General features: G+C 43.1%; 2 protein-coding genes across 4 annotated transcripts in view; both read left to right on the forward strand.

The window, feature by feature from the left end:
* The window catches only part of erfl3 (Ets2 repressor factor like 3), a 42,076-nt gene extending 39,553 nt beyond the window's left edge, over window positions 1-2,523 (forward strand). The window contains exon 5 of the mRNA XM_053495350.1: window positions 167-2,523. Within this exon, the coding sequence (XP_053351325.1) occupies window positions 167-718 (552 nt within the window). The 3' untranslated portion in view covers window positions 719-2,523. The remainder of the gene's footprint in view (window positions 1-166) is intronic.
* Window positions 2,524-13,793: 11,270 nt separating this feature from the next.
* cicb (capicua transcriptional repressor b) overlaps window positions 13,794-14,425 on the forward strand; it is a 60,990-nt gene continuing 60,358 nt past the window's right edge. For all 3 annotated transcript variants that reach the window (XM_053495485.1, XM_053495484.1, XM_053495487.1), the window contains exon 1: window positions 13,794-14,003. The gene's annotated coding sequence lies outside the window, so the exon portion shown is untranslated. The remainder of the gene's footprint in view (window positions 14,004-14,425) is intronic.

The raw sequence follows: 14,425 nt of genomic DNA on the forward strand, positions 1-14,425 counted from the left end.
TTCTCAATATTAAAGCCATAATTAGTCACAGGCGTTTTCAAATCAAATCAAACCGTAATATTGTGGCACATATCATTCCTCCTAATTTTGCAAGAAGGTCATTTTTAGTTATGTCCTCCTTCAGTCCCTCGCTCATAGTTTTCCTCTCTTTCCGTCCGTCATGCAGGTGGAGCCCATCTCCGACATTGAATCCGAGGAGGAGGTCGAAGTCACCGACATCAGCGATGAAGAGGGAGACGAGCGAGACGAAGAGTTCTTCAACCCCCAGCACCGTCATCACCATCACCACCACCACCACATTTTCGGGCGCCAGTCCAACGGCACTTCCGCTCCCCCTCAGTACGACGACTCGGAGGAAGACGTGTTCAAAGCCCCGGCTCCTCCCCCGCTCTTCGGTGCACCTTCCTCGTCGTCGTCTCGTAGCGGCATGCCCGTGATAAAGAGCGAACCCGGCACGCCGCCGGCCCACAGCAGCCACGGGCACGCCCCCTTGGCCTCTCCTTCTCAGTGCATCCCACTGAAACTGCGCTTCAAGCGGCGCTGGGACCAGGAGCAGCACACCGAAGAGGCCGAGGATAAAAAAGTCAGGGGGGATAAAAAGAACGGCGAGAGCAGCGGAGTCGAGAGGGAGGAGAGCGAGCGCTCCGCCCCTCACAAGCTGAGCGCCGAGCTGCACCGCGCGGCCGCCCAACTGTCCCTGGAAAACAAGGACTGCTGATACAAGTGACTTGCTGACATTACTTACACACGCACACACAGAAGGAGCACTGATACGTTCGATGCTCGAGAACAATAGCCGCTGACATTCACACGCTCGCAGACGGGCACGATCTACGATACTGACAGACGAATACACACGCACCAGCACTCGTGATGGCAGCCCAGAAACAAACGAAACTGACACCCTTTTACACTTACCTTCAAAAACTAAGTGTGTGTCCGAGCTCACCAGTGTGTAAAAATTTATCAGAAGGTGATCGGAATAAGGAAAACGTATCACACACACACATACACAAACAAGCACCACTGACCCTCAGGAGACTGACAGTTGCCACTGGAGGACATTTTTTTTTCTTTATATATATATATATATATATATATATACACTTATTTTAGTTTATTTTGTTCAGTGAAGTGCCTGCAAACGGATCCCACAGACAGCAGAGAAGAAGAAAAAAAGGCAGAACAATTATCGGACTGAAACAACCACGTGATCGGCGTAAACGCACCACACGGGGCAGATCAGCTATGGTTAGCTCTGGGCGGAGTTCTTGTCTGCTCGTCCTTATCCTCAGAGAGGCACTGTTGTAACTGCTCTCCGGAGCTGTGCTGTACACCTAACCTAACCAGCCTGGCCAAGTTGCTCAGGGACTCTTTATGGCACACACACTCACTCACTCACACATGAATAGACGCTCACACGACCACATCTACATTACTGATGAATCCACCTGTCGCTTGTGTGAAGCCTGCACTGGACTGCGTGTCCCTAAAAGCTCCTCAGCCTCATGACCATCGATATGTGATGATTTAAAAAAAAAAAAAAAAAAAAAGAAAGAAAGAAAAAAAGAAAATACTAGGAGTGTTCTCAACGCCTATTGTAACTCCTCTACTGTTTCTGGTTATTGCTGTTTAGTGACAGTTCTGGAAACTCAGGCGGATGGTTGGTCGTGTGTGTGTGTGTGTGTGTGTGTGTGTGTGTTTCTGAGTGTTCTCAGGATTTCTTTTCTCTCTATGTAAACCAGCTCACCTCAGCACCCCCCACCCCATCTCTCTCTCTACCTTTGGCTCGCTCTGGGACCAGAAAATACTGTTCAGTACTCCAGTCTTTTTTTTTTTTTTCCCCCAGTCTGGATAAAAGGAATCGTGTTTTACAGAAGATCCGTTTGGCTAAACGAAGCTTGGATGGATCGAAGGTGGAGATTTTGTTCTACTTATCCGATGTAGTCGCTTGTTCTTATTTCTCGCCGCTCACTGCGTGAGCGAGCGATCAGCGTGTCATTCGGTGCAGGAGAGGGGCCGGAGGGCTACTCTTTTGGGTTGTGTAAGTGTAGGGCGTCCTGTGTGGGCAGGGTTTTTTTTTTTCCCTCTCCTTTTTCCTGTGTGGGAATTAGAGTTTCTCTCATGTAATCCTCCAGAACCTCCTGGGGAATTGTGGGAAGTGTAGTTTTAAGCGTCTTTGTGGCATAAGAAAGAGGCACCTGATTCATCCTTTCCCCTACACACTAACACTGATAGCATAACAGGCCAGACTCCTTTTTTTTTTTCTTTTTTTTTTTTTAGCACTGCCTTCTAGCATGTCGAGACAAGAACTCGGAAAAACCGCAAACTATACTGTTTTATATGGAAACCTGTTATATGTATTGTATGAATATTGTAAGCTGCAGTTGTGGAACCATAGCATTAACAATTTAATATGTAATGATCCAGGGATTTGAAAGAGGTTTAATTTTTTTTAAAGGCCTGGATGTGTGTGTATATGTATGTATATATATATATATATATATATATATATATATGTACATACACATACACATACACATTGGGTTGGGGTTTATTTTAGATAATTTTTATGTGTATGTGTGTATAATTTATGAAACGGAAAGACACACACACACAACAAAAAAATTTTAAATCACACCGAGCATTCTAGTGGAGCGGAGACCTGAACCGTACCTGACACAAGTGCCGCTGTTCCGTTCTGTTCAGTGAGTGTGTGAATGAGTACATGAATGAATGAGTGCGAGTCTGCATTGTCTGTCCATCTCCTGGGTAACCACCAGTCCAGAGTTCAGCATCGTGGCCCTCCTGAAGGTCTGTGAACTTTAGCCCATCTGTGAGGACACTTGTGCACAGCATTGGACGGGAGCCTGTGCTAGATGGCCGACCAGGACCCGGTGAAGGGGTGGAGTCTGAATCCTGGCATCAGCAAGAGGCGGAGAGATCCTCCGGGCATGTCGTTCACACTGTACAGTATTTAACTTTTGACAGAACTGGCCGCAAGCTCGATAGCTGCGCTTCTGGCGTCCTCCGTCCCTCGTCTTCTTCATGTGACTGATAGTTGCCTTACTCTTTATTCCACCTGTCTGCAAAACCCCTGTCCCCTGCCCAGGAGCCCCCGCCTTCTTTTTCCTGACGTATAGAATGATTTGTTAGGTCTCTGGACCGGCTGCGCTGAGAAACACATTGCTATGTGATGGACGTGGCGCAAGGACTACATGTTTTATTTCAGGTTAATTTCTCTTTCTCCTTCCTTTTTGTTTTTCTTTTTTTGTTCCCCCCCATATGATGTCAAATTTGTTGTTTATGATAAATGATCATTATTGACATTTTTATCGTTTATTTTTCCTCACGTAGTCATAAGTTTGGGTTCGTCAAAGACACGATCTGTTTCGAGAGCAGAATCTCTTGCCGTTAACCCGACCCTGTGTTATACCATGTAACAGTTGAACCTTTCTCAAGTTGTAAAATAACTAAAAAGCTGTAATTATATTTCAGGCTGTTATAACGGAGACAGACGATAGTGTATGGAGCTAGCGGGGAGACATTTGATTTTTAACTCTGGTCATGTTATGTAATTTGTTATTTTGTAATGTTACTCTTCTGTTGATCTTGTGCGTTTCTTTTTCATTTGTGGGATTACATCGTTTGAAAAGAAACTCTTGCTTTATCACTTAATGGTCTTTCTTTTTCTTTCTCTCGCTCTTTACCTTCCTTCGCTCTTTATTTCTGTGGTTTCACAGCTTTTAATGACAGGTTGAGTTTTAATAACAAATTGTAACATTTTAATTCTCCTTACGTTTGTTGATTTCTGATGTTTTTAAATGTAATCAGGGTTAATTAAACTGGTTAATACCACCTGAGGAATCTCTGTGTCCTTACTGAGTCCACCGTTTATCATTGTATTCATCCTGAAGCATACTGTATTATAAGAAGCGTTCAAGTCAATCCAGGACTTGGGATAAAATTTTGTGTGAAGGTGTAAAACCGAATAGCACTTTTAGGGAACTCCGAGCACAGTGCGGTAATAAGACTTTTAGCCGCAGTAAAACAATTAAATGGTGCAAATGTTTTAAAGAAGGCTGTAGTTTCATGCCTGACAATCCTGCCCAAGGAGTCAACATTCCGCGAGTGGAGCGCCTAATTCATGAATATCAACAGATAGCTTGATGCATCTATCTGTAGGAACTGTACACACTGTAATTTACTAACACCACTTGCACATTACAGGAACTCGGCTGGGAGTTATTGCCACATCCTTCATACAGTCCTTACCTCGCTCCAAGCCATTTCCTCAAGGAGTTCCTGGGAGGCCAGGGTTTCAGACATGAACGAGGCAGTCCGATCAAGGGCTCCGGCTTACTGAGAAGACTTTCCACCTTGATTGTATCCGAACACTATAAAAAAAGGGAATTTTAACTCTCATAACTGTGTTCTGTTGTTATGACTTGAATGCCCCATGTATTTATATAGTACTGGTTTATTTATTGGTTAACGGTTTTCTACGTGAGCCACAATGCCTTTCAGTGATCAAGTACTGGAGTTGATGCAATTGATTTAGCTCAGAAGTGAGAGAGCCAAGTTTGAAGTTGCATCATTTTTATATATATATATATGCCCGTCATCTCGCCGAACGCTAACTAGCAGAGCTGAGACTTGGCGTGACTGCATTGAAACGCCAGAAAACCTGTTTCACGCTTATTTTTCTCCTCTATGGGTGTGGCTGCTTCCACGTTCCTGGAGTTGTTCTCTTCGAGACTGTCATCAATGTCATTTCAGGAATCTCTTTAAGCTCCTTTTCTTTTAGACTTGGGGGGGGGGTCATGACCCTGAAAATGTTTTCTTACAGATAACTTTTACCTTTCGACAGTTTTCTGTGTTCTTCTTTCAGTCCTGACATCTCTCCAGCTTCTTCAGTTTATTGGCTTTGAATTTACCACCGCATCAAATTGTCTGTCGCCCCTGCTGATTTTTGCTCCTTATATTTTATCACTACATCTGGTCCTATTTCTCTCGTATTTCCAGCGTGGCATGAAGCTTTTTAACCAGAGACTTTTTTACGTAACCTTTTTATTTTAATTATTCCAGAGCTTGTTCAGGATAGTGTTCTGTACACTTTCTAGGGTCTGACTGGTGTACAGCTAGCACAAAGGATCATACAAATAAAAAAAAATCAGCAATAGCATATAAAAAAAGGAATGTTTGGTGTCTCAAGAATTAGCCAAAAATAAATAAATAAAATATAAATGGTTTTGCGGGGAGTAGCATTGCTGCCTTTCAGCTCCAGGGTCTCCCTGGTTTGATCCTGAGCTCGGGTTACCATCTGTATGAAGGTTCTCTGGTTTCATTGCGATGTCCAAAAACCTTGCAAGTGCTCGGCCTGGCTATGCTATATCGCTTACTAGGTGTGAACGTGTCCGCGTCGATGCGCTGCATTGGACTGGCGTTCCATAAATGCTCAATTCTTTCATCTGGCACCGTGGGTGAAAGTAGGCCGGTGCAGACCAGTACTGCATACCATTAAATGATTCACAAGTCTAGAAAGAAGGGAGAGCAACTGCCGGCCAAAAACCCACGTTCAAAACTAATCACGGAAGCACTTTTAGCAAGAAAACACATCTGATAACTGCTTCTAAGTCGTTCTGAATTGCCGCTGTGTTTTGATCTTTCCTTACTGCTAGTGAGTATGAGCTTCCGCCGACGTGACGACTCACCCCGTTGCTTCATTCAAGGCTGAATCCCAAATTATCCCCAAAACTACTTGGTGTATGGAATAAGCACACGGCGCACTAGCTTTTCATTTTACGCTATTTGGGATCCAACCCTGGAACGGTAAGTTAGCTAAGGCTGTTATACTTAACGGAATAAGTGGAGACGTAAAGAGAAACTCGTACGATTTACAGGACTGTCCAACACCTCCATGGGTTATTCTCCTTGCCTTTTGGCTACATGGTACCAGTAAGAATTTAAAACTACATTCAGCCATGCCTCGCACCGAGAGTTCCCAGGATAGGGAACTGCAAACTTGACCAGAATAATACACTTACTGAAGGCATGCATTAGTATTCTCAATGACACTGTGTAATGTACTCGTGAAACATTTGCATACCATTGGTTATGTATTGTCTCACAATCTGAGTTGGAACTGGGACGGACTGGGACTTTTGCACCCCGTCCGACTGAGCCACGGTGATCCCCATCATGAGGTGAGAAATTCCATCATGTGTGTTTGAGTTAGGCTTTGAGACTGAGAACATGCTACTCTCAGTTAATCTTCAGGTCTTTGATCTGATGATCTGTGTTTGTGTTGGTTAACCGTTTCCTACATTACCCACAATGCTAATAGTGATCCAAAAATAAATACATGAAAATACAGTAGAACTCATGTAACGGTAAGAAGTGGTGATTTAAAGTCACTTGCTGAACTCGGGGTTGAGGAGACCGTCCTTGGTTCCCAATAGGAGTTGAAGGGATGCAGCCTTAAATTTTTCCTGATCAGAGAATCTTGTGTTGATCCCAACACTGGCTCTTGCTGGATCTAAACCTGAAGAGAGCCTCTTAGGTCTCATCTCCTCAAAAAGATAACATTCTAAAGCTTCACGCTAGTCAATGAAATGACTTTTATCTGGGTCCATAAAGAGTTGCTTCATTTTTTACATACAAACCACAAAGTTTCATTAAAAATGGCTAGTTATTAGTTCCACATGACACGATGGCTTAGTGGTTAGCACTGTCGCCTTGCGACTCCTGGGTCCAGGTTTGGTTCCCGTCTCTCTCTGTGTGCTTAGAGTTTGCATGTTCTCCCATGCTTGGTGGGTTTCCTCTGGGTACTCCGGTTTCCTCCCACAGTCCAAAGCCATGCAGATTAGGCTAACTGCTGTTCCCAAATTGCCCGTAGTGTGTAATTGAGTGTTTGAATGTGTGTGTGTGCCCTGCAATAGATTGGCACCCTGTCCAGGATGTACCCTGCCTCGTGCCTTAAGTCTCCTGGGATGGATAGACTCCAGGCCTCCCACCACCAAAGGATTAAGCGGTATAAACGATGACCAAGTGAGCGAGTGTCCAGCACTTTATCTTCTTCTTCTTTGATGTTTAACGGCAGTTGGAATTATATTACGTTACGTTAACGTCATCCTTCCCTGTTCTTGTCTTGGCTTCTTCTGTGTCTTGAACTCTTCATCTGCTTTATCCAGCACTTCCACACACTCTTTCTCCTCCACACGTTTCCCTCTCAGTACCACTCAGCATCTAGTTAGAGTTCTGTAGGTCGCATCACTGCCACCTATAGATCTCTCTCTCTCTCCTCAGCTTCCCTGTGCTTTAAAGCCAACTTTCGGTCTATCTCATCATGCTCGGTGTCTTCTTGTCAAACTAGCAGAACTAAGACTTAAGCGTAACGGTTTGTCACTACTTTTACGCTGGGGTTCTCATCAATATGATGATGAAACATGGATGGCAAATTGTGACTGAGAAAAGAAGCTTGTTTTGTATTTTAGGCTAACGGAGATGAGATCGTAGCCGCGCTAGCAATGTCGCCCTGTGACGTCAGAGAGGCACACAACTGTTACCTTTTCACGGGAGTTAAGGCGTTAGCTAGCAACTTATTAAAAGACGCACAACAGGTAATGGAAATATGTCAAAATGAATATAGTTTCATGTGTGTCATTCAAGTTGTACTTTAAAGTGAAACTGATAGGAAAGGTAGTGAGAGGGAAGGATAACCGACTTCAGCACCACTTCCCCTGTTTTCTTGGAACTGTGCCATCTGTCTACTCTGATGCTCACAGCTCCTTCTTACAGTCGCCACATCCGCACACACTTACACACACACACAGCTGTCAGGTGCAAACCATATTCACACTTAGGAATGTACGAAAGAAAAGACATAATGGTGTGGGACACAATAGAAACTATTAAGGACAGATTTAAAAAAAAGGAAACAGCACAAAAAGAAGGACAAACAACTCCACGGTGGGGTTTCTAGTTATTTCATGGGTTATGTACGGCGCCGTGTCGCCCCTTGCTGCCTGTGTAGGTGAACTGCATGTATGAAGCTGCACCCAACGCCCAGGGCTTTGAGGAATGCCAGGAAAGTGAGACTATCGAGCATGTTTTTCATGCTGGAAATACAGTATATGCAGAAGAGGGCTAGATATGGTGACCGAGCTCCAAGAACTAGGGAGAGTAGAAAGCAATGCTTAGAGTCTTTTAGAATGGAGAGTCACTGATCGGAGAAGGAAGCATTTAATCTTGTTTCTGAGAAAGACTCGACCGGAAAGTCGGCTTTACAGGTCAGGGAAGCTGAGGGGAGAGAGATCGGTATGATGATAGGTGGAGGTTCTGTAAGATGCAAAGACGCAAAATAGATGCTAAGTGGTACTGAGAAAAGAAGAAAAGGTGTGTGGACGTATCGGGTAAAGCAGACGAGGAGTTCAAGAACAAGTCAAGACAAGATTAGGGAAGCATGCATTAGAAAGTACTGTATTTCCCTTTAAGTTGAGGGAAACCCAAACCTACGGTTGGTGGTAATGCAACCCACTGAATTCCAACTGTCGTTAAACAACGAAGAGGAAGTAGTAGTGATGGACATCACAATTGCTCCTTATCATAGATATTATACCCAAGTTGTTATGTCGAACTGATAGTTTTCAATAAACCTATGTGGAAAAATGAAGCAATTCTCAATGGACACAGTAAAAAGTAATTTATTTTCCATACCGCCCACCCTGTTTAGAGCTGTGGGGGACCCAGAGCCGGTATCATTGCACCCACGGCACAACGCAAGTACCCCCTGGATGCGGTGCCAACCTATCGCAAGGCACAGGTGTACACAAGCACATATCACATACACATAATCATACACTATGGGCATTTTGGGCAGCATTGCGGCTTAGTGGTTAGCACTGTCACCTTGAACTTCTAGGTTCTGGGTTCGATTCCCGCCTCGGGTCTGTGTGCATGTTCTCCTGGTGCTTGGTGGGTTTCCTCCATTTGCTCTGGTTTCCTCTCACAGTTCAAAGACATGCAGATTAGGCTAACTTGAAGTTAGTGGGTATATATGTGTATAGTGTGCAGTGTGTGTATAAGGTGATGGATTGGCACCCCGTCCAGAGTCGTGCCCTAAGGGCCATGTATACAGGATACAGCAGTATAGATGATGATGAGTAAGTGAGTAAGCACAGGGAGAACATGCAAACTTCATGCACACACACACTGAAGGCAAGATTTGTGCAAGGCAACAGTGCCTCCCCCTGAAATATTATAATACACACTTAAATAAGGATTGGAATATTGGTTGTGAAATAAAATCTAAGATAAAAAAAATAAGTCAATTATTTCTATACTGTAAACGAACATACACTTAGGTCATATTTATTAAAAATTTGTTTATAATGGTAGGCTTTTTTTTACTTTTATACTTTATTGACAAGTCTCTCTCCCAATGCAACTTCCGAATGAGGTGATGAGAGAGGGATATAGGCATACAAGCTTACATGGTTCAAAATAAGACCAGCATAAAAACTCTCAATAATACAATGCCCATAGAACACATTGTATACTGTATACTGTTGCTAATGTATTTGGTTATCGATATGCGCTGTCCTAATAAGATGTAACTCTCAGCCCATGTCCGAATGCTCTGGTCATCCAGCTCACTCAGGAGGTGACCATTCCCATCAGGTGTGTTAGAACAGGCTTTGAGAACGAGCTGATCATTTCTAAACCAGGTCAACACATTTCGCTCACCCTGATACATCACCTGACTTAATTCACGTATTTCATTGTCATAACTGGTGATCATACAGTACTCATGAGTCTGGTGTCTTGTGCAAAAACAATGCCTCTTCTTTCCATTGTCTTATCATCGTCTCACTGTCTGGCTGGCTGGCATCTGTCTATTCTTTCACCGCCTTCCTCACTTCAGTCGTCGTCTGCCAATAAAGCCAGTGGCGTGGAGGGGGGTTTGGATCTGTGACAGTTCACTGACATGACATCACCGTGCTCAAAGAGAGGGGCTGTCATCATGGGGTGGGTCAGATCAAAGGTCAAGTCCCTTGCGAGGGGGCGGTACTAACGAGGCATTTCAGCATGGTCTCATCCACTATGCATGTTCTGCATCACAGTCTACTGTTTATTGTGCAGCCTACAATAACATCTTCTTGGCCAACTTTCTGTCTAAAACGGATGCAGCTGAGATTTGTGTCTGTGTGCCTTGTTAGAAACATTTGAAAGCCTAAAAAATCGGAGAAACTTACAGATGACATGACGGGCAAATTATACAGCCATTTGAAACTTTTCTCACCAGGCCGGACCGACGTAGAAATATACTGAGAGTGTTAAAGTAACTTACTGAAAATGTTCACAAATGGAGAAAAAGACCTCAGCTTCAACCTAAAGCATCACCAAGTAAATGGGGAAAACAATAGCAAAATAACAGAAGCTTTATAATCTCCCATGTTAGCTAGCTTTACAGTAACTCTGAATATAATTCACTTGAATATTAATAGTTTTTCATATAATAATATATTATAACTATATGAATTTTTTAATATAAAAATAGTAAGAAAGCTTCATTTCTATAAGCGATCATTTTTTGGATATAAATAAGTAAATAAATAAATAAAGAACTGTTTAACTCTTTAAATCTTTGTTTTATTTATTATTGTTTACTGGAGGTTTATTTTTTCCTTTTCCTTTTTTAAAGGCATCCTTAGCATTTATTTGCATGTGCCTAAGACATTTGCACTGTACTATACCTTTAGCATTTATATTTATATTTTCATTTATTCAGTTAAATTTCAGTTTTCTTCATATAGCACTTTTTAAAATGCTCATTGTCGCAAAGCAAAAAAAGAAAATTATGGATATACAGTATGTATGTATAAATATGTAAAAATATTACTTATCAGATTGTCCCGGATAAACAAGCCGAGGGCTACTGTGGCAAGGAAAACTTTCTGAGATGGCAATTAGAAGAAACCTTGAAAGGAACCAGACTCAACAGGGAACCCATCGTCATCTGGGTGAAAATGAGAAGGTGATAGCAGGGATTGATCTGCAGTCCTACTCTGTGTTAGGTGTAACAGGAAATGTGTTTAAGTTGATACTTGAGTTTTTGTTTTTTTTACTTGGAGGCTCAGGTATAAAAGGTTGGTAGGAATTATACTACTGTTCAATATATAAATGTCTTAAAGTTAAAAGAAAGATTGAAGAAAAATGTGATGTCGGGTTGTAAATTATAGTCAGTGTAAAGTCAAAGGAGTCACAGATTAAAAACCACCCAAACTGTTGCTGTAATGTTGCCGGTCCATGAAGTCATTGTTAGTCTAAGTCAAAGTGAAAGAACTCAAGTGTGCTGCACAGAGCCCTGACCCTCAACCCCAATGAAAATGTTTGGGATGAACTGAAATGTCCACTGCATGTCTCCCACTCCTCCTTCACATCACTGGATGACCTCATTAATTCCCTGGTGCTCAATGGGGAAATCCTGACAAGCAGCGATGAGTCAAAGGGGACTACATCTGGAATGAGGTGTTTAAAAAGGCACATATGGACGTGACATCGGAGTGTCTACAAATGTATGACCACACACACAAATGGGTCAAAAGGCTAAAGGGATGCTTTCCATTTCCTTGATGTGCTTAAGTTCATCCATATAAGGTCTGGAATTTCTGTATCTGCTAACTGGCTTGGTGTTTACGAGGTCGGGATTGCTTGTAGCTTAGGTGAGTAGAGGAAATTTTTGTATGACCAGGCAAGCCTGATTAAAAATGCATGCTTCTGCTATTAGAATGTGAGCATGCCGAACTTAATCTGACTGAGCTAATTATCACTTTTATTTTTTATATAGCATGACTAAGTCTAGTGGATTGTTCAGTTTAGTGAATCAAGCTTTCCCTAAAAGACATACACTATATGGACAAAACTATTTGTCCAAACCTGGTCGAATTCAATCAGACCCTTTATCTCCAGTGAAGGGCAATCTTATTACTTAGGCATACCAAAACATCTTGGACAAAGTTGGACTTTTTAACTTTGTGGCAATAGTTTTGGGAAGGTCCTTTTTCTATTCCAACATGACTATGCCCCAGTGCACAAAGCAAGGACTATAAAGACATGGTTTCATGAGGACAGTGTGGAAGAAGTTGACTGGAGTGAACTGGAACGCAGCTCGTGAGCCAGCCTTTCTCGTCCAACATCAGTGTCTGACCTCATAATTGCTTTACAGAATGAATAGACAAGACTTTCCACAGAAACACCCCAAAATCTTGTGGACAGCCTTTCAAGAAGAGTTAAAGCAGTTATAGCTGCGAAAGGGGGTAAACTCTTTATTTGGATACAATGTAATTGCAGGTTTGGCCAAATACGTTTGTCTCTATAGTGTACCTTGTTAAGTTGATTTTTGTGGTATATCCATGAATTTGTCAGTCTTATAATTACCAATGTGTGTGTCAGTGTTTGTGCTGACCTCCTTTATCTAATACTGTCCCTGGTTACCCAAAATAATGACTAAAGAATGCACAGTGATGAGCAAACGGCAGGTGGCGCCTCAGGTCAACTTTGTGTACAAAGAGAGATTATGTAACTGGAACTATATCACTTGTAAGCGTTTCACGTCTTATCTTTATATGGCTTATGCATATACTCGATGTACTTCATATCTGAGATTTGAGCTGAACTAGCATGCATTTTGATTTACTTGTTTGTAACACATTTTATATATATATATATATATATATATATATATATATATATATATATAATATATATATTGAACATATACGACGTGCAACAGGTACAGTGAAATCCAACTCTTTATGATAACTGGAGAAAGTTTGTGAACTTGGCTTGAAACGACTAGGCTTCACGGCTCACTAGCTCCGTAGCACTCTACTATTAGTCAGGCAGCGGGGTTAAGCGAGTACGCCAGGCCACGCCCACATCGGCCAGCTGGTGGCAACATGCGTGATGACTTCACCACTCTGCTCGCTGATTGGCTAGAAGGCCAGGCCAGCAAGCCAATCGCTGCTCGGTACGGTGACGTCAACAAAAACTCCAGCAGAAATTGTATAGAGGAGGCGGAGCAAAGCGTCGCCGACGTCAGCGCCAACGGGAGCACGCGACGCGATTGGTTGGCGGTTACGAAGGCGAGGGGTCTGTTGCTGAGAGAAAAAGAGAGCAAGACTTGAGGGGGGGAAAAATCCAGAGCAAGGAGGAGAAAGTCAAAGTGATCTCCATGGCCGTAGAGTGGAGTTGTTTTTATTTTAAATATAAATATGTCTTTCCGACGCTATATTCTGATCACATTGAGAAGATGATTGACTTATTATTAAAGTCATGTAAATGACAGGTAAGTTCATACACACGGGTTGTAGTTTAGAGGGGAAAAAATGTTATTATTTACACCCAGAAAACACACACACACACACTCACATACATACATACACACACTGCGCTGTAAACATTGCCCCGCTTATGAGGCAGGGCGACGGCAGCCTCGCGCGCCGTCTCATTGGATACCGCGTCCTCAACACCTCCCATCTTCCCGCCTACTTTCTGTTCCTATGGTTCCCAGCGCGCTCATTGGATACTGTACGCTTCTGGACGAGCCGCCGGCAAGCCTTCCTACTGGCTCGTGCTCTACGTCACTCACGGCTACTTTGACAACTCGGACCGCCCGGTAGTTTTTCCTCGCGTGCCTATTGGTTACTGTACGCGTCGGCGCGCTTTGATTGGCCGAGCGGCCCAGCTGTTAGTGGTTCATTCACCATTTTGTGACTGTAGTGGAAAAGGGACGCGGAGAGTTTTTTTTTCCTCAGTGCCTCTGAGTTCCTGTTGGGAGGAAGAGATGTTTCACGGATTATATAGGGTATAAAGTTAAATGTGGTTTTCCGGAAGCTCCCAGGACGCCCCCGGGGACAGGAGAAACACACCTCGGGTGGAGTTTATACGTGTACTACTGCGAATGTGTGTGGTTTTTTTGTTTTTTGTTTTTAATCCGGGTGAGTTGTGATTAATGTAACATGGTTTATCATTGATGTGGAAATGTGTGTGTTCTGTCTGAGTTGATGAAAAGAAAAGGAAGAGATAAAAAAAAAGAAAATAGAAGAGAAGGAAAGAGAGATGGGGGGAGGGGAGGAGGAGGAGGAGGAGGTGAAGAAGGAGGTGAAGAAGGAGGAGATGCAGTTTAAACTTTGTCAAATGTTCAGAGCCGGGGTCGGGAGCGAGCTTCATAACGAGCAAGTTCCCGTCTCGAAGCGGCTCCTGGTTCGAGGCTCTCGGGCTTACACACGGTGTGTGAGGGGCGCCACAGACTCCACACACCTCACACACTACATCCTATACATGCATGATCCTGTATTTAAAGTCCCTGAGAGCTCAGAGCGATATGTTTGTATACAGTATGTGTGTATACGTGTGTGTG

This window comes from Clarias gariepinus, chromosome 4 (assembly GCF_024256425.1).
Source record: "Clarias gariepinus isolate MV-2021 ecotype Netherlands chromosome 4, CGAR_prim_01v2, whole genome shotgun sequence".
Taxonomy (NCBI): domain Eukaryota; kingdom Metazoa; phylum Chordata; class Actinopteri; order Siluriformes; family Clariidae; genus Clarias; species Clarias gariepinus.